The 24,760-nt window shown below is 42.3% G+C and overlaps 2 protein-coding genes across 5 annotated transcripts in view; one reads left to right on the top strand and one right to left on the bottom strand.

Moving 5' to 3' along the window:
- The window catches only part of CUNH1orf105 (chromosome unknown C1orf105 homolog), a 27,219-nt gene extending 3,998 nt beyond the window's left edge, over positions 1–23,221 (bottom strand). The window contains exons 1-8 of the mRNA XM_035445819.1: positions 23,150–23,221; positions 23,005–23,034; positions 22,154–22,561; positions 21,037–21,122; positions 17,951–18,038; positions 7,722–7,796; positions 3,304–3,374; positions 249–307 (exon numbers count right to left, since the gene is read on the bottom strand). Coding sequence (XP_035301710.1) covers positions 249–307; positions 3,304–3,374; positions 7,722–7,796; positions 17,951–18,038; positions 21,037–21,122; positions 22,154–22,561; positions 23,005–23,034; positions 23,150–23,221 — 889 coding nt within the window. The remainder of the gene's footprint in view (positions 1–248; positions 308–3,303; positions 3,375–7,721; positions 7,797–17,950; positions 18,039–21,036; positions 21,123–22,153; positions 22,562–23,004; positions 23,035–23,149) is intronic.
- On the top strand, positions 22,282–24,760 carry Pigc (phosphatidylinositol glycan anchor biosynthesis class C). Of its 4 annotated transcripts, none has more exons than XM_027417222.2 (2): positions 22,282–22,420; positions 23,383–24,760. In XM_027417222.2, the coding sequence occupies exon 2, from the start codon at positions 23,596–23,598 to the stop codon at positions 24,487–24,489; it is 894 nt and encodes a 297-aa protein (XP_027273023.1). In that variant the 5' UTR covers positions 22,282–22,420; positions 23,383–23,595; the 3' UTR covers positions 24,490–24,760. The 4 variants fall into 4 exon arrangements, with proteins under 4 accessions (XP_027273023.1, XP_027273025.1, XP_027273024.1 ...); XM_027417224.2 differs by having other exon boundaries at positions 22,321–22,420; positions 23,390–24,760; XM_027417223.2 differs by having other exon boundaries at positions 22,374–22,513.

The following is a 24,760-nucleotide window of genomic DNA, read 5'->3' as shown; positions in this document are numbered from 1 at the left end:
GTGACCTTGGAGACAATATGGCATAAAAACACATGAGACCCTTGGAGGGGACAGAGTGAACTGGAGTTAAAAGAAGGAGAGGGGGGCTGTGAAACAATCCAAACACATGCAAAAGATTATACACAAAAGAAAAAAAGGACGGAGAATGGAATTTGCTCAGAAAATTCACAGAAACTGAATTTTCCATTCTCAGGCCCCAGGTGGAGTGTGTATTATACTGGAAGTACTTACTCTAAAAGAAAACAAACCTGTTTTGTGGTAGCACTGATTAAACTGCTGGACATGGGGATGATGAATGAACATCACTCTGATTGGAAGAATCAAGAAAACACATTAGTCAGTTGGTTAGACCTTAGAGAAAAGGAACTGAAGGGACAAATATCCCTGGTCCTTTTCCTTGTTCCCTTCTCCTTGTCCCTCATCCTCTTATTCTCTGCCCTCTGTCCCTCTGGACAAATAAATCTCCTTTGTGATGACAACTTGGTGTTGGGGCTCCTGAGCTGATAGTTTTCCTTTCAGGGATGTGTCTTTACACATAGAGCAGGAGTGTTCTCCACTCCAGCATTTGCTTGCTTTACAGCAGGGTTAGAGAATTAATTGTCGAAAACCCACTAATTCTCAAATGCTTTTCCTTGGTAGTATCTTAATGGGTTCTGATAAAACCTTCATTGTAAAAATATTTTATTCTACCATAAGAACATGTAGAGTCTAAAACTAGGAAGAATTAAGGAAATATTTCCCTAATTTCCATTAAAAGTAAGAAATCTTCCAAGTTAGTCATTTGCCCCTGAAAAGCAAAACTGAGAGAATGTTTGGGTTGGAGAGTTTGTGACTTCTCCCTTTCTCCTGGCAGCCAAGGCCGTGAGGATGCCCACCGCCCCTCTCCAAATGTGTCCAATCCTCAGACATTCTAGATTGGTCTAAACTGCTTAATTTCTTAAGACATACAAACTAGTAACATTTGATGGACTATCTAGCAGTGATTCTCAACCTGTGGGCCATGACCCCTTTGGAGGCGGCATAGTAGATATTTTCATTATGATTCATAACAGTAGCAAAATTATAGTCATGAAGTAGCAACGAAATAATTTTATGGTTGGGGGTTACCCCAACATGAGGAACTATATTAAAGGGTTGAAGCATTAGGAAGATGGAGAACCCATAAAGGCTCTCTATACATTTTAATGTGCCTACTTCCACAAAGCTCTTCTGAGGTTGTTGTGTTACCAAAATATATGGCTGGTGTAGGCAGTTTGTTTAACTCATTTGTCACTGGAGGGCTCATTGAGATGGAGAAAAGAGAAAGCAAAACTCATCTATGCCCATGCTGTGCAAACAGCAGGCAGTATGTTTAGGAATAAATAGTTTATGATCTGTCTATTCATAATTCAGCAAGTATGTGTGCCACATCATTTTTTCTTCCTCAATTCTTCATTTTTACATTTATAAAACATTAACTCTTGCAGTGGCTATAGTTAAAATCACTTAAGAGGTGGCAGGGCTGGAGAGAAGGCTTGGTGGTTAAGAGGCTTTTCCAGAGGACCTGGGTTCAATGCCCTGTACTTATGTTGGACAGCTCCACCAGGGCATTTGATGCCTTTCTGGCTTCTTCAGGTGCATCCCCCCCTTGGCATACACACATACACAAAAAGATAAAATACATTTTAAAGGGGGGGAGGAAATTGTTTCGGTGAGGTTCCATTTCCCTGTATATGGTGAGACTTACAAAGGGTAGAGAAGATTTTATACACAGCAAACAGAGCCAAGTCCATATTGCATAGCCACTGTAAGTATCAAACAGAAGTGGTAGGCTTTCCTTCATTATTATGTTGAAAATGCAACCAGAACCAAAGGTTTGAGAGTATTTTAAGATCATTCAATTCTTGGCCACAGTTTAAAGGAATAAGAACTGTTTGCTTATAATAAAGCCAATTAATGATTTTGAGATTAAATGCTTTACTTAAAGTACAAAATAGTTTCCTATTTAAAGTTGGCAAAGAGTATTTATTAGAATGACTTTTATCATTATTTAAAAAAAAATGGTATGAGTAAATGATGTTAGTGTTGGAACTTGGACTGCCCGGACACACGTTTCCTCTGTGACCTTTGTGTATCTGAGCCAGCACTGGTACATGGTTTCAGTGCACTTGACTTTTGTCACAGCCTAGAACAAAAGGTTGTAATGTCATAAAAGCAATCAGAACATTTGCTCTGAGCCACATACGATTACAAGAAGACTTGCTGGTTCTTCCACCTCCCCCTTTATTTAAGAGAGAGAATTAAAAGTTGCCTTAGTGTCATATTTAATTATTTTGTAAAGGTGACTCCATGCTCACATTCCACCGTGTATCATAGGCATTCAGAACATTGATGCCTTAGCCAGAGTGCATCCATGTTTGTTGTTTTATTTAATCTTTGTTTGTTTTAGTTAGTGTATAAAACAATGCGTTTCATTATGATGTTTCATACATTCCTAGCATTGCATTTGGGCCTAGAGGTTTTTTAAATTGAGGTTTTCATAATGAGATCATTATATGTGCATACAACCCCTCGTGCCCTCATTTCTTTCCAATTTACTTTCCAAGTAAATTCTTCACTGTTGATAGTGAAATACAAGAAAAAAGTATAAAAACCCAAGTAATCAGAATTTAACTAAAGTTTATTTTGTTGTATTTCTATTGTATTGCAGCAAACAAAATTGAATGTATTAAGTAGAATTTAAGTTGATGAAAGGTAACAGAGGATGCCTTGAACTCCGGACAAACTGTGTGTCATCTCCCATATTTTGTGAATTAGATATGTATTGTCTATACAGGAATTGTTTTCTGCTGGAGAGCAATCAAGACATTTCCTACCCTACTCCTTGTACTGTTCTTTAGTGGGTGGAAAGAAAGGTTGTGATAATAGTAACTTAAATAATCATTAGTGGGGGCTGGAGAGATGGCTCGGAGGTTAAGAGCACTGACTGCTCTTCCAGAGGTCCTGAGTTCAATTCCCAGCAACCACATGGTGGCTCACAGCCATCCATTATGAGATCTGGTGCCCTCTTCTGGTGTGCAGATATACATGGAAGCAGAATGCTGTATACATAATAAATAAATAAAATATTTTTAAAAATAATCATTCGTGTAAAGAAGTGAAATAATTTAATTTAGTCAGACTCCTTGGCTCCAACAGAAGATAAAACAACTATGAAGTACATTCCCAGGGTGTTCTGTTTACTGTCCTTTCAATCCCAATTCTGCATCCCAAACAGATAGGACCAGAACTTAAGGCAGATCCCAGCGTACATCTTTGGCTCACCTGTGATTCACAGAATTCTGGGAGGATGATTTCTCTTCATAGTCTGGGATTGTGAAGTTTTTTGGCTGTACCTGAGGAGAAAAACCCTGATTCAGTATGTTGTCTGTTATAGTCTGATTTAAATAATGGACATTAGCAAATCCTAGTTATGTCTGATACTGTTCACATATCCTTTTGCATCTTCCTGCTTCTACTCTCAGGGCAGCCACCACTGCCTTCCACACACTGCTGGCTCCTGGTATTCTCTGTCTCTGCTCTCTGAACACTCAAAGATGTTGCTGCACTACTTGCTTAATGGTGTCTGCCTTTCCTGATAAACTCGAATCTTCATGAAGAGATGGCATTTTCTACACTGGTATGTTTGAGAATTAGTGAGCAAATGATGCCAATGTGAAGCACATTTGAAAGCATGGGCCTTTCTCACAGGCTACAATCCGCAGAGTCACAACTTCTCTAGTTAGGAAATAGCTAGCTCACTCTTGAGCTACTTTGATCCCAGCACTACAGGCTGGCTTCCTTCACGAGAGTACACATTCACTCCAGCACCCTTCCACTGAAGATGATGGTACCAGTGATGGCGAGATGGCAATTACAAACACATGGGTGCAGGTGTTCTCTTGGCCTACTCGCTGAGGGACTTGGGATTTAAACTCATGGTATAATAAAATTGCAAATTGTTATGTGTTCAATACCTCTAGAGATGCCTGAAAATAGAAAAATTCAATGCCAGCTCTATCTGAATGGTCTGGCATTTTTAGTCAGATTGTTCTCCTGAATCATTGGCTAAGGGAAGATGGAGGAGGAAAAAGAAGAAAATGATTAGGAGTCAAGGAATATGTGGGGAAGTGAGAGTAGCAATGGCTTCAGTGAGGACCCAGGGGGAGAAGGAGAGAGAATATTCCAGAAACAGATCTTGTCTTTCCTCAAATTTCATCTATGGTTGACTCCAAAGGGAGGAGCAGGGAACTTCCTACTTCTTGTAGAGTAGCATGACCCACATTCTACAGCCCCTCACTCTGACTGGTATTTTATGCATAATATGGGGTTTAGGGGCTCCACAGAACAAAGCTGCTGGCAATGGCATTTTTGTTTCTGAGAAAAATTGCTTCTGGATGAATCTACTCAGTTTTCCCACCTTTATCGATTTTCTTAAACCTTAACTGTACATATTTATAGTTACAATTTGATATGTGCATATGGTGTGATGACCAAATCAGAATAGTTAAATATTTCTCTATCCTTAAATACATTTTTAAAGTGCAACAATCAAGTGGTTGTGCTAGTTTATCTAGTATAGTGTGCTAATTTTGATACTTAACACTTTACTCTCCTAATTAATACTTTGTATTTGGAGTTTTCCAGTTCCTTGCTTCCACTGTACATAAAATAATAGGTTGTCATGAAGTGCAGTCATCTCACTGTGCTGTAGACTTATACTTGTAGGACTTCTTACTTCCATCTATGCTTTGGTACCCATTATTCAAGCTTACTTTATTCTCTTCACCCTTCTCAACCTTTATGATCTCTATTGTATATCCTGACTAGCTTTTTAAAAATTTACATATGAGAAAATAGGTAATATTTGTCTTTCTGCACCTGACTTATTTCATTTAACTAGCACAGTGACATCAGGCTGTGTAAGATTTTGTTGCAAATGAGAAGATGCTATCTTTTTTGTTGATGCATAGCATTCCATTATGCCTGTACTACCCATTCTCTTTCCTTTCATCCCTTTATAGGTCTCAAGGTTGGATACATATCTTAGCTACTGTGAACAATACAGTAATCAGTATACTTGTTCAAGTGACTTTTTAATATGCTGATAGAATTTTCTTTGCCTATATAAAAGAAGAGGTATGGTTGGGTTACATGGTAGCTCTGTTTTAAGTTTTTTTTTTTTTTTTTTTTTTTAGGAACCACCATGCTATGTGTTCTCCAAAATGACTAATTCCTATTCCCACAACTATACACTATTTTTCACATTTTTTGCCAGTATTCATTATTTATGGACTTTTTGGTAATAACTATTCGAATCAGAACAAGATCTGCCTTCACTACTTCCTAGTGATGCAAGGATCTGTTTCCTATAATTTGCTCATCATTTGAATTTCTCCTCCTGAGAAGCAACTGCCTATATCCTTTGTTCATTTTATATTGGATTTTTATTATTGAAATGTTAAGTTCCTTACATATTCTAGACATAAGCCCATTGTAAATGAGTGGTTTGCAATCCACCCATTTTATAGGTGTCTCTTGACTCTGTTTTTTTTTTTTTTGTTCAGATTTTTAGTTCACATATAGTTATATAATCTTTTAAGCTTGTATAGTTATATAATCTCATGCATTTATATTTGTTTTATTTTATGTTCTTTGTCTTACACCCTCCTCCAAATCACAGCCTATATGGACATCTTAAGTATTTTTCCTGTTTCCTTCTAGTAGGTCTTTAATCTATTTTTTGTTTTCTTTTTGTAAGATAAGAGGGGCCACTTTTTTCTCTTTTCCCTTGGAGTGCCTGGTTTCCTGAGCACTGCTAATAAAGAGGCTGTCTTTTCTCCCAGTGCATACTTTTAACTTCTGTGTTGAGAATCCAGGGGCTGCAAAAGCATGATGTTACATGTGGGGTTTGTGGTGGATCCCTTTTGCTATGCTGATAAAGTTCTCTTCCATTCCTAGGGGTCTTTACATCCTCCCCTGCTGTGTTCATTGAATGAGCTGTTAGGGAAGGTTGGATGACAGAGAAACTACAGAAACTCAATAGTTACTTCCTTTGGTGGATACTGTGTAGTGTGAGGCTAGCACTTCAGGCTTGCTGTCTGTCTTTCTGTAGTTTCTCAGCCAGCTCTGATGGCAGGAGGGAAGAGTTCTTAGGCACTACTGTGTTGCAAGACTGTTACTGTGGCATCTGTAGCAAGCAGTGAAGCCATGGGATTATGGGTTTATTCCTGTCAGGCCTGTGATAGGACAAAGGTCAGGGAAGAGGTCTTGGGAACAGGAGCTTCCAAAGTTGCAAGTGTCCCAGTTGGCCATAGCCAGCTTTGCCCCGAGGTCAGGGCATTCTAAATGTGATTCCAGGAATGAAAGCAGGAGAAATTCCAGTCTAGACCACAGTTAATGCTCATGTGAAAACTGGTCCCTGGTGTGTGGAAAACTAACAGATGGCAATACCGAGGGGCAGTGTCTGCCACAGCTTTAGCCACACACAAATTCACTCAACTCACCTTCGCTTATTACTCAGTTTAGACTTCTTCCTTACCCTGTGCCCCTCATCCTTTGTCTTATAACCTTAGCCCTGGCTTTCTCCAATCAAAGGAGAATTAGTGGATATCAGACTTAAGGTGGTCCTTTATCACCTGCACTTAACAGATAGCTCAATCACCTTAAGCCAAGTCATATCTCTGCTCTAACCCTAAAAGCCATGAGGCCCTAATCCTAATCCTTAAATTAACCCATGTCCTAATTCTGACCTGGGATTCCCCCACACACACACAACAGGTCTCTTTTCTGCAGCAATTCCGACATGTGGCAGCATCGTGTCCTTTTTCCTTACAGATCTCCTGGGAATCTTCTTTTCCCATAACATTTCTCCTTCCCACTATTTTCCATTACAAATTAAAGTTATCCAGGCCAAGAGACACCTCTGGCTACCTCTCCCCAGCTCTCTTCCGAGGCTCACACTGAATTAATGATAAACTCCAAAGTAAGCAGGTTATTTCATAATTGTAATGGTAGAGAAGATTAGTGTGGAGTGTGTGTGTGTGTGTGTGTGTGTGTGTGTGTGTGTGTGTGTGTGTGAGAGAGAGAGAGAGAGAGAGAGAGAGAGAGAGAGAGAGAGAGAGAGAGAGAGAGAGAGACAGAAAGAGTGTGTGTGTGAGTATGACAGAGAGTGTGTGTGTGAGAGAGAGAGCATGAGAGAGACAGTATGAGAGAGAGTGTGTGTGAGAGAGAGAATGAGAGAGTGTGTGTGTGTGTGTGTGAGAGAGAGAGAGTATGAAAGAGAGAGGATGTATGTGAGTATGAGAGAGAGAGAGAGAGAGAGAGAGAGAGAGAGAGAGAGAGAGTGTTGTAGAGATGTCATGGTGAGAGAAGAGGCTTCATATCTCCTGCACTCTCTGTAAGTGTGTAGCTATCGACAAACCCCAGAGTGGTTCGTGGGCAGCAGCCCATTGTTTTAGTTATTTCTCTGTGTTCTCCATCTCCAGCCCACCCCTCCTGGTTCACGTTTTGCTCCTTGGAATGGAGAAAGCTGGTTATATTGCATCAGTAGATGCTGCTCTCAGGACCCAGAGCTTCCTTTGCCGGCTCCATCAGAGCCTTCTCTGTAAAGGGCTCTATTACTACTTCTTCCTACAGAGCTCCGGTGCAGCAAGGGGAGGTTCTATACCTGGAAACCTCCTGTCTGTTGCCCCTTTGCCTACCGTTTTCACTTCTCGATACGTGGAGTATAGTTGCTTGTTCCTGGGTAACAGATTTTCATGCCCGTTCTTTCTGGCCTATGGGGAGAGGGGATAGAGATGGGTGAGAAGAGGATAAGATAGATACCCAGGGCAGGAAAGAGTTAAAAATGGGGGTCGGGGAGGGAGAGAAACTTTTCCTTCCATAAAGATGAAATGGATAATCTGATTTTAGCTTTGCAGAGTAGCTGCTGAATCTGGGATTTGCTGCATTTATAGGTTCTGAAAGGGATTAAGCAGGAGGGACCGACGCCAGACAAGGTAGTACTGGCCTTGGGGCCACTGTATACAGTGACAGAAATGTAAGGATAGCTGGCATAGGGGAGGAGGAACTAAAATGCAGCAGGATCTCTGCCTTTTAGCCTATGCACACATGGCAGAAGGGCTGTATTTCCCTGTACACAGCACATTTCCCCCATTTTTCAAATGAGCTCCACCAAATGGCCTGGGAACTTCTGACTCAATGAAAACCTTCCTGTGGGTCTTTCTGTGCATCACGCATTAAGCCACAGCTGATCTAGAGCCGGTAAATCTCTTGTGAGCCCCCTCCTTTGGGGAAGAAAGGCTGTGCCAGCCAGGCAAAGGAAAAGCTAATGGAAGGAGGATGGGGCATCCTTCTATTCACTGTAAAGTCTGCTTTCTTTCTGACTTCATTTTTGCAAAATGCGAGAGAGCCTCAGAGCATTTATTTACACCTGGAACAGAGGGCTCTAGCATACATGTCTGCCTGAGGTTTCTTTAGGAGGTGGATGAGAACTTGAATCTCAAATTACATTTGCAGATTCAATCTAGCACCTTTTGATGCATGCTGACATCGGGGTAATCTGATTCACCCACAGAAAGTATAGAACATAGGCAAGAAGAGCACCACAGTGACAAGCCAGTAAGGAGTAACAGCTTAAGCGCTCTCCTTCCAGTTGGCTCAAGTATGCCCTGACTCATTCCTGTTGTCCTAAGGATATGTGGGAGACAGGAGAGGCTGAACACGTCTACCCAGCATGATTAGTGTGCAGCAAAGGTGACCTTTGCCACATTGATCTGCAAGTTTCATCCTGATGGATACATGGTGTTAGGAGTTTCAAGACTGAATACTACTGACAAAAGTTGAATTCTTCTGACAAACATTTAAACTATGCTTCATCTTTATAGGACATGAGGAAGAATCAATTCACTATTAGAGTTGTGGGTTTGCATGAGTGCAAATGGGTAGATTTAATAATTTAACAACCAGTATTTATTGTGGGCACCACATTTCTTAGGAAGATATGAAGAGAATACAAATTTGCTATTCTTTAGGTACACCGAGATAAACCAGACACAGCTTCTCACATCAAGCTGTTCACCATCCACCAATCTGAATCCCACAAGCAAGGCTTTGTATTAACTGCCTTTCACTGTGCTGTGACAAAATACCCAGAAGAAATGGGTAAGGAAAAGGTTTATTCTGGCTTATAAATTTGGGGATTTCAGTCTGTCATGTGAGGGAAGCAGAAGAGAGCCATTTGGACCATGGCAGCAAGAGAGGGTTGATGGGGGAAGTCCTTCTGCGTATATGTTTGTCTTTTTGGTTGATAAATAAAGCTCTGTTGGGCAATAGGGAAGCAAGATAGGTGGGGCTAGGATTTGAGGAGGATTCTGGGAAATGTAGTAAACAGGAGAATTGCCATGTGATCCCAGGGAAGAGAGGATGCATGCCACTGGCGTCCTTGATAAGTCTTTATAAAATAGATAGATTAATGGTTGTGGTTGATACTTAAGACAGAGCTAGCAAATAAGAAATCGTAGTCATTGGCCACCAGCATTGTAACTAATGTTAATCTCTGTATGTTATTTGGGGGCCATAACGTGGTGGCAAAACTCAGGTGGCTGTCGAAAAGAGTTATCGTTACAAATGGTGCACATGTGGTTTTACGATCTTCCACATAAAAACTTCACAAAAACTTAAAAGGGATTTTAGAAACAAAAAGAAATGAGGCAAGCACAGTTTCTTGATAGCAGCATTTTCTTGGATTAGCTCTGTTTCCCAGGCATTAAGAGACATGCCTTGACTCCTTTTAAGAGCAGTTTCCTCATTTACATAGTGGCCAAAACCATGGCTGTTAGCGAGCACATAAGAATGGTGTGATTAGAAAAAGATATGGATTTACATTAAAGAAAAAATATACATAGATATGGGAGAGAAAATAAAAAAATAATGAGTAGCTGGGTATACTGACATGCGCCTTTAATCCCAGCACTCCAGAAGCAGAGGCAGTCAAATTTCCACAGAGAAACCTTGTCTCAAGAAAAAAGAAAAAAAGAGAGTAAAAGAAATAGAATAATAAAAAGCCAGGTAAAGATGGAAAATACTCATAGAGTCTGGATACTATATGTTATAACGTTATCTTTAAATTGTTTGATTGCTGAGGAAAGAGCTACAGCTGCTAAAATACATTTGATTATAGGTGCTGTTAAATTAATCCAAGTTACATATTTTAAAATGCTTTGACTTCTAAATTTAAAAATAAGGACAGGTTACTTGGGAAAAGAGTTTTTGCTTATGTTTCCACAGAAAGTATAAAGCTATGGATTCCTTCCAGACTAATATGGTTTAATGAAGCAAGACCCCCTGAAACAGTGTCCCAAGTGATCCAACATTTAAAACAGCTAAGACGATACAGCCTTACAGACTACAAAAACAAGGACCTGGCCAGGTTTCTGTGTTTTATTATGATCCCCATGGTATGGACATTGCCCCCAACCAGGAGGAAGAAGTTTGGAATGAACAATGCCCAAATTCCCAAATATTGTTTATAATGTTTGTTTTCATTTAAATGGCATTGGTTATAAATGGTAATAATGACAGTCAATCTCCTTTTAAAGGAAAACAGGGGTATAGGATATAGAAATGAATACTTTGCATTGGTATGGATTTTCATTTATTGATATAACTTTAAGGTCATTTTGTGATATGTATATTTCTCTTTTTGTTTGGGTATTGTGTTTATACAGATCTTTTAAAATGTAATGCATAATTAAATACAGATTGTATATAGTCAGGGATAATAGTCAAAATTTACAGTTAGGTTTGTTAGGTTTTCTAGATATACAGAGATTGTATTTGAGATGGATAGACATTCTTCAAACCTTTCAAAGACCTATAGAATAAGACATTTAAATCATTTATGGTTTTTCATGACAGTGAGACACAACTGCTCCTGGCACAATTATGTCAGAAAGGAGGCTGGGCATCTAAGAAACTCAATATGGAATTTGCCTTCAACATGGCAAGATTAGCCATTTGGGCAAGAAACAGCTCTTGCCTGGACTGTTTGATAAACTGGACATGCAGGACCCACAGGAAAGTGACTGCTGAACTTGCAAAACAAGACAGTCCTAAAGGGTTCCTACTTCATGGAAGAGTCTTCCAGACAATCTACAGGACACACAGAAAAATGACTGTCAAACTGCCAATACAGGTGGACAGTTTAAAATGTCCTGTTTCACTGAGAAGTATGCCAGACACACTGTGGCTTATAGGCTGAAGATGCATGCCCCAACATTACAGAGGAACTTTGGGTGACTGTCCAGGTAGTGAGATGTCTCCGTCATATCTAGAGTTTATATATTATCCTTCTGTGGTCTTTGATGGAGTTGAAGACAGATAGTTATGGTTATAGTTTTCTTTAGTTATTATAAAAGATAAGCTATATATAAGACTTTAGACTCACAAAGATAGATGATAGAATATTTTCTTTAAGATCTTGCTAAATGTTAATGAACTAAATATTGTAACTATAGTTCTTACTTGATAACTGTTTTGTTATATATTTTACTATGTTAATGTTAAAATCCTTTTTATTTAGACAGAAAAGAGGAGATGATGGGGGAAGTCCTTCTGTGTATATGTTTGTCTTAGTGGTTGATAAATAAAGCACTGTTGGCCAATAGGGAAGCATGATAGGTGGGGTTAGGATTTGAGGAGGATTCTGGGAAATGTAGTAAAGAGGAGAGTTGCCATGTGATCCCGAGGAAGAGAGGACACATGCCAGTGACATCCTGGATAAGATAAGTCTTTATAAAATATATAGATTAGTGATTATGGTTGATACTTAAGACAAAGCTAGCAAATAAGAAATCCTAGTCATTGGCCAGCAGCATTGTAACTAATATTAATCTCCATTATTTGGAGGCCCAAAGGTGGCAGCAGAACACAGGCGGCTGGCAGAAAGAGTTATCGTTACAGAGGATGGCTTCATGTTCACACGACACTGGGCCAGGAAGTAGATAACTCGTGCAGAACCAGGGGCAGGTATAACTCTCAAAGTCCAGTCCCAAGTGCTCTGACTTTTTCAAGGCCCTACAGCCTTCCCTATGATGCCATAAGCTGCAGATGAAGTTATGGAAACACAAACTTCTGTGGGGTTACTTCAGATTTGGACTAACAGTGCTGAAGATGCTATGACAGAAACAACTGCTGGAGGCCCCAGTGATGCTGGTGGGCATTGCTGAGTTCACTGGGAGTAATGAACAGAGAGGAGGGTCTGAAAGGAGGAAGATGTCAAGAGATGCGTAGATAGGCACTTCTCTGATAAATGAGAGAAAGGGAAGGCATCCTGGGAGAAGGACCAAGCAATAACCTGGGAGAAGAACTAATCATATCCCCCTCTGATGGTGAGAGCATCCTGGTTGCCTGGGGGAGAAGGGCTTAAATGAGATGAGAAGAGGGACTTGAGAGTAAGCTCTCTGTGCATGCTCCTTGGCTTTGAGCTGAGTCAACTCTCTGCCATGTCTTCTCAGGCACTCTGGGGGTGGCCTACCCTGTAGCTCAGGCTCCTCAATCCATTTCCCATGGTTTTGAGGTCTTGAGACTCAGTTACCCCTCAAAAACTGTCACTGAAAGCATCAATGATACCTCTGGGACCTTAGAAAGGAGACAGGGACTACTTGTCAGTGTAGGAATAAAGAAAGCATTCCTAGAAGGGCCTTTGGTGGTGAGTTTCAGAGGTAAAAAGATTTGGATGGAGGGTAGCAAACCCTTGGGCTCACTTGTAGCAGAGGTGTGTGCATATTATTCTTCTATGTAATCAGTTCTTCCACATTTAAGGACTTCTGAGTTCCTCATAAAATACTACTAGAATACTTTCATGGGTTAGGATCAGAGTTTGCCACAAAACAAGGGGCAAATACATTAGTGAAATCCCCAAGTTGCAGTTACTAACCACTCTGGCAATTCTTAATACAGATCAAGAACAATGGTGGCTACCATCCTTTGGCATCAGAAGGATAAAACATGCTCAAGATTCTTAGCCTGTCCTTGTTAACTCATTATCCTTTAAGACGAATCTTTTCACCCTGTTGATGTGATAAAACACACTGACCAAAATGACTTAAGACTTTCCTCTGGCTCACAGTTCTAAGGTACAGTCAACCATGGCAGAGAAGTCAAGTTGACAGGGACTTTAAGCAGTTGGGGACACTGCATTGATCATCAAGAAGCAGAGCTCAGTAAATGCTTGCATGCAGTGCTCAGTTCAGGATCCCCTCCTCAGAGAATAGTGTCACACCACAATTGGGGAATAGTGCCACCCACAATCAGCAGGTCTCCCCATCTTTATTGACACAATGGGCAAAGGCTGGTCTCCAGGGTGATTCTAGATTCTGACCAGTTGACAACACTTTCTCAGAAAACCTGCTTCCTTCTTCTGACTTATACCACCCTCTTAGATTGAGTTGGATGTCCACCTCTCTATTCTATTATAGACTCCTTAAAACTTTCTTTGCAGTTTATGATTTATTCAAAACAATCTTTTTGTTTCTACCACCAGCTAAGAGTTACTTAACTGCAAGAACTATGCCTCAAATGTTGTGTTTCTAGAGCCTGTAATGGGCACAGGTCCACAATTTAACAAATAGTGAATAAATGAATCATGGTGAGTTATTTGAATTAACAGATGCAAATATAGACATATTCACAAAGATTGCTGTTATAACATTGTATTACAGAAATCTTCCAAGAAGAGGTGCTCCATTCTTCTTTATTTGGGGGGTAAGTAGGCTTAGAGTTACAGGAGGCAACTGCAATCTACAAATCTGAAGTGGATGTAAATCCTTCCGGATTCCATGTTTGAGAGGGCTCCTTTCCTCTGCTCATGCTTTCTTTCTCAGCCATGGAACTAAGGTCTTTTTGACCTGTACCAATCCCACCTTGCTGTCTTTCCCTATGGCTGGCATAGCCCCAGCAGCAGCAATGGAGAGAAACTGGCCAGGCTCACTGCCAAGCTCCTGGTGATATCATCTCTCCAGTGAGACACACTGGAACATTAATGTGTCTCTTATTTTCTAAGCACCCGTCCTTGAGACAGCTGATAGTAGTGACAGGAGGGTTACAGCAACCTGTAGAAAGTCTAGCAGAGGTGTAACCAGATGTCAAGCAGTCTCCAGGTGTTGAAGACTCCTCATGCTTTACAACTGCAAGTTCTTATTTTAGGACAGTATTTTCTCAGATTGCAAAGAGCTGGCTCATGGCCCAAGATTTTGGCTTTCTAAAATGCTTGATAAAGAACTTGAAGTGTATTTCATTCTTCCCACCCTTACACACCCACCCCACCTCCAACACACATGTACATGCACACACACACACACACACACACACACACACACACACACGCACACACACACATACCTGTTTACATAACAAAACTGAAAATGTAAGTACCAGATGGTGATTTTAAAAATAGACAAGATGAGCTTGATTTCAATATAATGATAATTTGCCTATGTCCGGTTTGCCCTTCACTACATCTATTCCTTTCCTGGGTTCTACTCCTGACTTAGCTGACAGGGACCTTTCTGGTTTCCTTTCTCAATTAACCCAGTGAGGAAACAGTAGTCCAGAAAGGCTAAGAGACTTATCTGGTAACTCATCCACTTAGATTCAGTGATTGAGATTTTTTTTGTCTTGTTTTGTTTTTATAAAAGGGTCAAAGACGGATGATTTTTTCCCCCTCAGGGTAAAAGTGGATCCTTAGAGTCTACTTGAGGGCATGATTATCCCTCTACCTTTAAAGACTGATAGGTTAGTCAGTTCACTGTTCCAGAACACACATGAAATAACTACACCCTTCTATATCTGAAAATATCAATGATTTCCATTAAAGGATAAGTCCCAAAGTTCCCCTACTCTTCACTAGGAAAACTATTATACACAAAAGAGCCAGGCATGTACTATCCAGACTTATTAAATGTATATTCTGTGTCCATAATCATTCTACAACAATCATATTCATTATTCTGAAGGTTTTTTATAATTGTGTATATTTGAGAAATATGAACAGGAAAAAGACTTAGGACCATATGAGGTAGTCTCTTTGGTGGTGATAACTTTCAAAATTTAGAATCACGGAGAGATAATTAGCTAAAGAGTTCTTAGTGGTGAGAAAATGGGATTCATCTTTTATTGTTTCCCAGCTGGCCCTCTGATATTGAACAATGTCTTCAGCCAAAGCTTTTTGTTACAGGTTTGCTGAAAGCAAAATAAATAATACTGTCATGTTTAATCTGACTTCATTAGATCCAAAAAGTCAAAGAGAGAGGCAAGCCGCTGGTATTGAGAGAGCCTAATCAGTATGTGCCCTGCAAGTCCTGGCTGCTCCTACTCAGCCCAAGGGTTGGCAAAGGAGGTTTAGAGCCTCTGGGTGCCTTCTCCAGGTAACTCACGCACTTCTCCCTCCGTGTAGAATAAGTAACCTTCTGGAATCCCCATGAAGCAAAACGCTAGGTGAGAGTGTGGCTAGTGAAAATTCTGCCCAGTAAACAGGGAATGTTTATGCTTCTTCCTTGCCTTCATTCAAAAGCTTTCCCATTATCCACTCCCCCACCCCACCCCCTGCCTCCTGGGTATTGTTTTAGAGCCCCATGTCTCCATGCATCCTATTCTTACTGTCTGCCTCTCTCTCCCAGATCCTTGTCTTTCTTCGCCCTCTGTCTGCTTCAGGCACATTTGTACCTGCAGCTGCTGCATGGCCGGCCGGCCCTCCCTGGGCAAGTGAGGAATGCTACTGTGGAATGTGAGAGTTCAAATTGTGCCCTTTGACTGTTGATGGTGAAGAGGAAGGGAGCCAGGTGTCAGGACCTTTGCACCTATATGGTGTCCAGGGCCTCTGGTTGGTCACAATGATTAGTAGTTTCGTGGCAGATCCCCTGGTTGAGGGATAAAGAAGATACAGTGTCCACATAACATTCCAGTCCTTTGAGGCACGACATACTTTCTTTCTGGAAAGGAGCAGCTGTCGAGCCTGCATTTACCTCACGGCATACATGTGGCAAGGATTCATAGTTCATAGCATTCTCTGGAGGGCTGTTTTGACAGTTAAGTGTCTGACTTGAGCCACAGCGTGGTGCCTAACAGAACAAGCATCCTAGATTGCCCAGAGACCCTTCCCACCTACAAGGGTGATTCTCTCTCACACACAGCAGTGGAGGAGCAGACCCTAGTAAGATGAAGATGAGGCTGAAGGACGTGGCTTTCTATTCTTGCAGGAGCAGTGCATTTGTGTTTCCTCTTAGGTCTATCCAGAGACTGCTCTCTCAAACCTATTATTTATTGGTCAGGCTGCTGGAGGCTGTTGCTCCTAACCATCCTCTAGCGGCCAGCCACCAGCATTACAGTCACAAAATGCTAAGCACTGCAAGGAGGAGGCCTCCAGAGGTCTTTAGGAAAAAGCCTCTGCTGCAGCCACGGGGTGCTTTGGTGTCAGGGTCTGGGCTGCCACAGAGTACTGAGTCGCAGAGCAAATCTCGGGGAGCAGGCAGTTGGCAGCAGATGTGAGAGCTTGTCTAGATAGTTTAGATTTTGGTGACTGAAAGCTTCTTGTCTGTGATTAGTCTCTCCTCTCTTCTCTTTCCCCCTCACCTAATACATGTCATGGTAGCCTTGCTTGCTTGTCCAGGGTGTGAGGGGGACTAACTAAGCAAGCTCTTAGCACAGCTTGGACCCCAACACCTGTGTGCTGAAACTGGTATGTCTGCTCACAGTTCGTGGTTTTGTGGGCTCGCTGTGCTCTGGCTGGGTGCAGCAGGCTTGCTCCCCTTTCACGAAGCGCTCTCTGACCCTTGGGTGTTCTTCAAGCGTTTCCTGTACTCTTGGGCGCCACATCTATCTAATATTCCTTCCTTTACCCGAGTCTCTTTTGTTCTTTCTCCAAGCTGGCTCTGAATTACAGGTGTAAATGTGTTACCTTCAAGCCATGCAGGTGCTACTTCCTCCTCCCCTCCTCCCCAGCCCCCAGCCTGGAGTGACTTTCCCTCCCACCTTCTCAAGCACTTTGCCCCCCTCTGATATTTCTGTGAGCGTCACCAGTCTCATCTCATTTTGCCTGCCCTGTTTCGTGTCTGTGGGCTGGAAATGAGCTACTCTTTTCTGTATCACGTTAGAATAAATGAAAAGGGTTCAGTTAGCATTACGTGGACTGACAAGAGTGCTCCTAATAACTGTTGCTCACGGCTCACTAAGGGTTGGCACTGGGCCAAGTGCTGTGGGCACTCCTTCTGGTACTGCCTTGCAATAGTCCTGAAGATGCCTGCAGGTTTACAGTGAAGGAATTCCTATTATCCCCAGGTGGGTCCTTCCCTCCCTCCCTCTACAAGTGCTGACAGCTCAGGCACCTTAGCTTAGATGCCTCTGTGCCACCAGCAACCAGCTGTTTCGGATTTCTGTGAGCTGGAGGGGAAGGGCGGGAGTTTTAAATGGAAGCTCCACAGGTGCAGGGATTTGTTTGTGGAAGACAAAGTAATTCCTGAGGGCCTGGAAGAGGCTGGGTTAGTGTCTCTAGAAACCAGGACCCATCTAGCTACACGCTGTCTCTGAGATCCTTCTGGCAGACTCTTCCATAATTAACTTCTGTTTTCCCTTTTTGGTATTTCTAACATTATTTATTTTTAGTTATAACATACTGGAGTACTAAAATACTTGAGTCAGGGTAAGAACAAATAAAACCTGGTTTTATTTGTGGTGATACAAATTCATTTAATTAAACAAATAAATATTAATTAAACACCGGTGATGTGCCAGGCACAGACTCATGTTAAGGAGATAGGAAATACATTCATATTCTATATTAGGGGCAAAGGAACAGATACAGTGTTCACAAAACATTCTGCTCTCTTGAGGCAAGACAATTCACAGAGGGATTTAGTGAAAACATTCTGAGTACCTTTGACATAGCATCTGGAACTTGAAGGAAATTCTGCAAATCCATGTCCTTCCTAGGTAAAGTCAGAATAGTGGCAGAGGCGGGATATCTAAGTGATCAAAGCAAAAACAAGTTAGAAAGCCCTTGGCGTGGAGACGCAGGCCCCAGCTGTTTTGGAGACAAGTCCTGGGGACTTGTACTGTCTCCTGCTCCAATTCTGCAGTTCTGCATAGCTCAGGCCATGTGGGCTCCCACATATGCTCTTAGGTCACTTTAGCTTCTCGCTTCTTCTTCTTTTTTTTTTTTAAGTAACCAATGACAGTCCTTGATGAGATACAAATAAATCAGGGGGAAAGATTACCCCTGGAAGCCAAAGTGCACAGAATGAACTGTAACTTAGGTTTCTTCTTCAAAGTGTCTGCATGGATGTGAAGTCTTTAACAATGACCAAGAACCCTTCCTTTGATACCTGGCTGGGTTTCCTGGACTTTATGCCCCTGCACACTCCAACAACTTACTTCTTTCTTCCAAACTATCTTTCATTGGAACATTCTTCCCAGTTATCAGTTGGCATGGAGATGTGACAGGGTAACACTAGTTGTCTCCACAGGATAACCTACTCTCCCACTGAAGTTCATTTAGTTGAAGTATTAGGGGCTGAAGCCCTGGTGTCGGGGTGGTGAGACACTGGGCATGCCCCTGCCATCTAAGGGATGGAAACAGGGAGTGCTGATCCTCTGCCAAGAACACCTCTCCTCTTTAGTGAGAAGGGATTCCATTGTTCATTGTTCGTGTGAAAGGAGTGTGGTTTACATAGAGTATTTATTGTTACACTTCTCATGCCACTTCCCTGGGTCCTAGGAAGCAGGGGAGGTGGCCGGGTGTGAATTCCTCCATAGGCTGCCTCTGATTTATTATCCCAAAAGTGACCAGGAAAGACATGAGGGTGAAGTCAGTCCTGCTTCAGCACACAATAATCACTCATTAGCAGGACCTCTGTGTACTGAGCAGCTTTGGACAGTGGGTGTAGTTTCAGCACAGTCCAGCCAAGGTGGGGGAGTGCTTCTGAGAGGAAGTGGCTCTGTACAGGCACTTCCCCACCACTTCCTGGAGGTCTTACAGGTCTCCCTTCCCCATCACTTCCTGGGGGTCTTATAGGCCTCACCTGCATCTTTATAGCTGTGTTTCCACAGCTTGTTTGAACTTGGGATGTCCTGAGACATTTTTCACTAAACATTCCTTTACCTTCTATAGACCATTCTAATAGATCTGCTAGTCTAAGGGCATGTAATACTTTGAGGGTTTTGAACTGTCCCCTAAGGGCTTAGGAAAGTTACTGCCAAACCAACATGCTGGCATCTGAAACTCTGGACAAATGAAGAGTTTCTGTCCTTATAAACGGCTAGACATCAATTATCCTCTTTCTGTTTCCAATAAGACTTGTTCTTGCCCTGTCCTCTGAGAGCTGAGGGTACTTCACAGGTCCTGCCCAATCATAGTGTGGTGAGGTAAGTAGGCTCATTTCTCTAAGCAGGGATTGAGATTGCCTCCTCAGTCTTAGAGGATTTCACTTATTGAGAAGAATTTCACTTACTACCATATGGAACTTCTCGTCACTAGCCTAAATGTGGCCAGCAGAGGGAGGAAATGATAGCATCCCTTTTCAGCTGCTGCTGACAGATACCCAGTCTTAACTCTGAAAGAACAGATACCATGACTGTTCAGCTGGGTGCTAAGCCTGCCTCTCTCGAGCCTGGCTCTGTTCTCTACCTTTTTACCAAAAGGCTTGTACAGGGGAGTTGGAGGCAAGATGAACACAATCTGGGTTCAGGGGCACATCATCTAGTGGGCAGAGAGTACTATGGGATAGTGGGGGTTGGCTTATTAGATGTCAAGTGCTAGCAATTGAAAATTTCAAGATTTTAGGAAACCCAGCATATTTGGCTCCCAGACTCACACATCTGAGACAACACTGACTTGGGTTGAGGGCAAGATGTCACCTTTGATCAGTTTTCCCATTCCTTGCCATCTCCATCTGACCAGCCTTATCAGTGTGGCATCCATTTAACTGTCATCAGCATGTGGACTTATGACATAAGCACAATTAAAAAAGATGTTAGCTTGTCATGACTCAGGATGATTCTTGAGGTATTGTCAACTCTTAATAGGTGTATTACTTTGTTGCTTCTGAAGCAAACCTTTGACTTTATTGAACCCCTGATTGCTCATGCCAGATAAACACACACACACACACACACACACACACACACACACACACACACCTGACCAAATGAATGTTTGCTTTGAAAATACACAAACCCATCTATCAGCTTGTGGAAAATTGTTTTAAAGTGCAGACAAAGCAAAAATGTAATAGGGGTTCCCTTCATGGAGTCATCTGCTTACAGATGTAGGAATGCATGACCATTATCCACAGGCAAGGAAACTCTTGGAAAGTGTGCTTTTTCTAACAACCCTTTCCAGTCTATGACAAGCCTATGAAGTTGTCTTTGGACCTTCCTTGCTTATCTCAATTCCCTACTCCCCTCTCTCCATCAACTCACAACCTATCTCCCCCGCCACCAGAGCATTGACTTATCACCACACCTAGGGACAATTTAATTACTAAATGGGGGTAGGGGGGTAATGAGGAACCTAAGTATTTTAAGTGGAAACTGAAATCCCTCTACATACAAATTCTCAAGTTTCAAAAACAGAAATGTGTTCTTTATTGGCTCTGGGGTGGCGGCAATGAAACTAGAGAAGGTCCCAAGTGAAAAACAGCAGCTACTACTCTATTAAAACTAGTTACCACGGTTCTAGACTTCTGATAGTTGAAATTTGAAGACTGGAAACTAAAGCAGGGGAGGGAAAGATATGGAATGGTTTTGAGAGCTAGTATCTAGGGTTGGATAGTGGAGGCAGAAAGGAATGTTATGCGGGCCTCATCTCCTCTGGCAAGGCCTTCATGCAGCATAACCTTTGTCTGAGAATGCCAGGGCATTTCTGAGTTTTGTGCACTTGACCAGGTTTTTCCACCCACCACACCCACCTCTCCCCCTTGAGATCTCTCTCAAACGCTTTGTCCTCAGAAGCTGGGGGATTACCTTCCAGGGAGGCTGAGTACCAAGGGCTTGTTTACCAGGCTGGCCTCACTAAGCCAAGGAACCTTGTCAAATTTTGGAACAAAAGCCTAAAGAGAAAGGGAAAGAGATAGTTTTGCATAAGTTATCACACTTATGAAAAATGAAAATAAATGTTAAAATGGGTCACAGGACTGGAGAGATGGCTCAGTGTTAAAAGCACTTTCTTCTCTTTGAGAAAATCCAGGTTCAGTTGATAACACGCACTATCCATTCACAGCTACCTGTTAACTATAGTTGCAGGGGACTTAGCACCCCCTCTTATGGCCCCCACAGGTACCTGCTTTCAGGAGCACATACTTACATATGGACACATGTGTAGATAAAATTTAAAATGAAACATTAAAACAGAGTTAAACACTTGACTAGTGCTAGTTCTGTGATAACCAAAGTAAGTTATTAGCTATCACATAGCAATCACCTCTACAAAAATTTGTACATGTGAGTCTTTCAACCGTCCCATAAAGTGGCCAAGAACAAATACGTGCCTCCTCTGGTTTTTAAACGAAGAGTTCAAAGTGACGACAGTGTAAGTTCTTCTAAGCGACACTGCTAATAAATGGGTTCATGCTTTCTGACTTTTGTGTCCACTATATCCCATATTCTACATATTTTCAGTTCTTTGTACTTAACGTCTATTTCTAAATTCTGTAATATTTCCATGAGCTCAGCTGAAAACCAGCCATCTCTTGTCCCAATCCTCTAGCCATGTTTTCAGACCCAAGGGCCTCCACCCTCCTCACTCTCTTTGGGTGGCAAACTCTGGGAAAGAATCGAGTTGTAGAGCCATCCACATTTGGACATTTGATCTAGTTGCAATCAGTATACAGCTGCCTGACTTTGGACAAATATAAACTTGTGATCACATCGTCTCTGTGGAAGCCAATGCCCAGAAAGCGCCATGAGATCTATACAGTTGTTTTTGTTTCCTCTGTGTAGTTAATGCAGCACTAGAAGCCTGGGTTGGCACCTCTGAAGGCTGGAACGCAAGAGAAGTCCCTTAGCTGAGGGCCTGACAATAACATAAGCTCAACATCTGCAGCTGCTACCACTCTTCCACCAGCTCAGAATCTATTCCTGCCTTCTCCTCCCTTTGAACCCTGGAGGAGCTTCCTTTTCTTCCAGGAGCAGAGATCGCACTTTGAGCCGATCTCCGGGAGAGAAGCAGCCAGTAGAGGGCAGCAGCGACCTCGCGGTGTGCTGTCTCCGTGAGCGCCGCTTTGGCGGCGGAGTGGTGCAGAGCCGGAAGTGCTCCTTCACAGCGGTACCCTCCAACCCCGCGCCCCGGATGTAGAAATCGCTGGGCGGCTGCCCTTCTCAGTCGTGCACCCCTAAGAGCTCGGTGCAGGTGGGTTCCGGCATCCTTCCTGTCTGGCTGGTACCGCTGAGCTAAGGCTGGGTGGGAGACAGGCGGCGGCGGCGGGCGGGGCAGGCCGGCTGGGTGAGTGACAGCACAAGACCGGACCCTTCCCTGTCCGCTGACGCGGACCTTTCAAATCCAGAGGTCCCTGTGCGTGAGGGTAGACTCTAGGGTGTCTGCCAGCCTATCCTGGCCTCCGTAGAATAAAGAAAGGTCCAGCGGGGAGTTTTTTTCCTCCTCAGTTTTACTTAATGACCTTCGTGTTTCTGACTCTGAGTTTTCCCTTCTGAAAATGGAATGGTTATCTATCCCGCACTGGAGTTTTGCTGTTTCATTTAATTAGAATGATAAATCACTGTAGAGGGTGGTAAGCTTAGTTAATGAACAAAGAAGGCTTGAGTTCTTGGTTTGGGCTAAAACTGTAGCTATCACGCCCTTCTGTATTGTGCAGATTATTGTTGTCATGAGATCTAGAACTTAATTCGATGCCTTTGGGAACCTTGTAACAGCTATGGATTGTGTTCCTATATTTGCGTATGTTGCAAATACAAACATGCAAAAATAGTACATACCTTAGGTGTGAGAACGCCAAAGTTGACTGGCTTTAAGGAAGATAATGAGAAGCACAAACTTTGATACTAGATTTTGTTGGAGTTCTGGCTCCATTGTTACCCTGGGACATAAATACCCAACCAGTGTGAAACTCAATTGTCTTACTAGGTAAAGTGGGACAGGTACTAACTTGTAATGTTGTGTAAGATATTTAGCATTCTGAGTCAGTGATGTCATGCAGATATGAATTGTTAATATTATATTTTAAATGTCTCAAATTATGTCACTTCGCACAATTGATTTAGGCTTTCATTAAACTGAGTTGTTTTGTATTATAACATAGTCCTACCATGACCTTTTCGAGCTTTCATATATTCACAGATCTCTCTTTTTCTAAGAATTTAGCTGTGTTGTCCTGCCTCACAGAACACCTCATCTGCTGCAGGCCTAGCTAGCCTGGGTTGCAGCCTTTGTAAACAAGGAAACATCTGGAAGGTATCAACATGGCATTTCCATAGAGGTCCTAATTTGTAACTGTATCAAGAAGGAGAATTGTGTGGACTTCTCTGAGGGAGATCCGACCAGCCTGGATTTAAGGGAAGGATGAGATAATGTGTGCTCAACACCTAACGGACACCACAGAAGTCAAGTGGCAGAAGGTTTTATATGAACGGCAGCCCTTCCCCGATAATTATGTTGATCAAAGATTCCTGGAAGAACTCCGGAAAAACATCTATGCCCGGAAATACCAATACTGGGCTGTGGTATTTGAGTCCAGTGTGGTGGTGCAGCAGCTCTGTAGTGTCTGTGTTTTTGTAGTGATCTGGTGGTACATGGATGAGGGTCTTCTGGCCCCCCAGTGGCTTTTTGGGACTGGACTGGCATCTTCATTGATTGGGTATGTTTTATTTGATCTCATCGATGGAGGTGATGGACGGAAGAAGAGTGGGCGGACCCGATGGGCTGACCTGAAGAGTACTCTGGTCTTCATTACATTCACTTATGGTTTTTCACCAGTGCTAAAGACCCTGACAGAGTCTGTCAGTACTGACACCATCTACGCCATGTCAGTTTTTATGCTGTTAGGCCATCTCATCTTCTTTGATTATGGTGCCAATGCCGCAATTGTATCCAGCACACTGTCCTTGAACATGGCCATCTTTGCTTCTGTTTGCCTGGCCTCTCGTCTCCCCCGGTCACTGCATGCCTTCATTATGGTGACATTTGCCATCCAGATTTTTGCACTGTGGCCCATGTTACAGAAGAAACTGAAGGCATATACCCCCCGAAGTTATGTAGGGGTCACTCTGCTTTTTGCATTTTCAGCTTTTGGGGGTCTTTTGTCCATTAGTGGTGTGGGAGCCATACTCTTTGCCCTTCTGCTGATTTCCATTTCGTGTCTCTGCCCTTACTACCTCATTCGTCTGCAGCTTTTTAAGGAAAATATTCATGGGCCTTGGGATGAAGCTGAAATTAAAGAAGACTTGTCTAGGTTCCTTAGCTAAACTAGGGACCTTCATTCCATTATTACAGCAAGCCAAAAGACCTCGAACCTAACCAGTATAACACTTAAGGGCAGCGGGCTGATCTGGATGGTAGAACAGAGAGCAGAAGGAAACGTTTAACCAAGGGCTTAGGGGAAGATGTTTGTCCTTCAGTTATTTTATGACTGAAAAAGCTTTCTGGTGCTGTCTTGAATTATTGTCCCTCTTTATTCCTTGTAACAAATTATATAATGTGGGCTCTGCTTATTAAAAAAAAGTAATACCCATTGAA

Source organism: Cricetulus griseus, chromosome 5, assembly GCF_003668045.3.
Source record: "Cricetulus griseus strain 17A/GY chromosome 5, alternate assembly CriGri-PICRH-1.0, whole genome shotgun sequence".
Classification (NCBI taxonomy): domain Eukaryota; kingdom Metazoa; phylum Chordata; class Mammalia; order Rodentia; family Cricetidae; genus Cricetulus; species Cricetulus griseus.
The sequence above is the reverse complement of the archived record's forward strand: the minus strand, read 5'-3'. Positions and strand labels throughout refer to the sequence as shown.

Excerpts from the sequence above, each read along its gene's own strand:
- Pigc (XM_027417222.2), top strand. The coding sequence starts at position 23,596 with ATGTGTGCTCAACACCTAACGGACACCACAGAAGTCAAGTGGCAGAAG.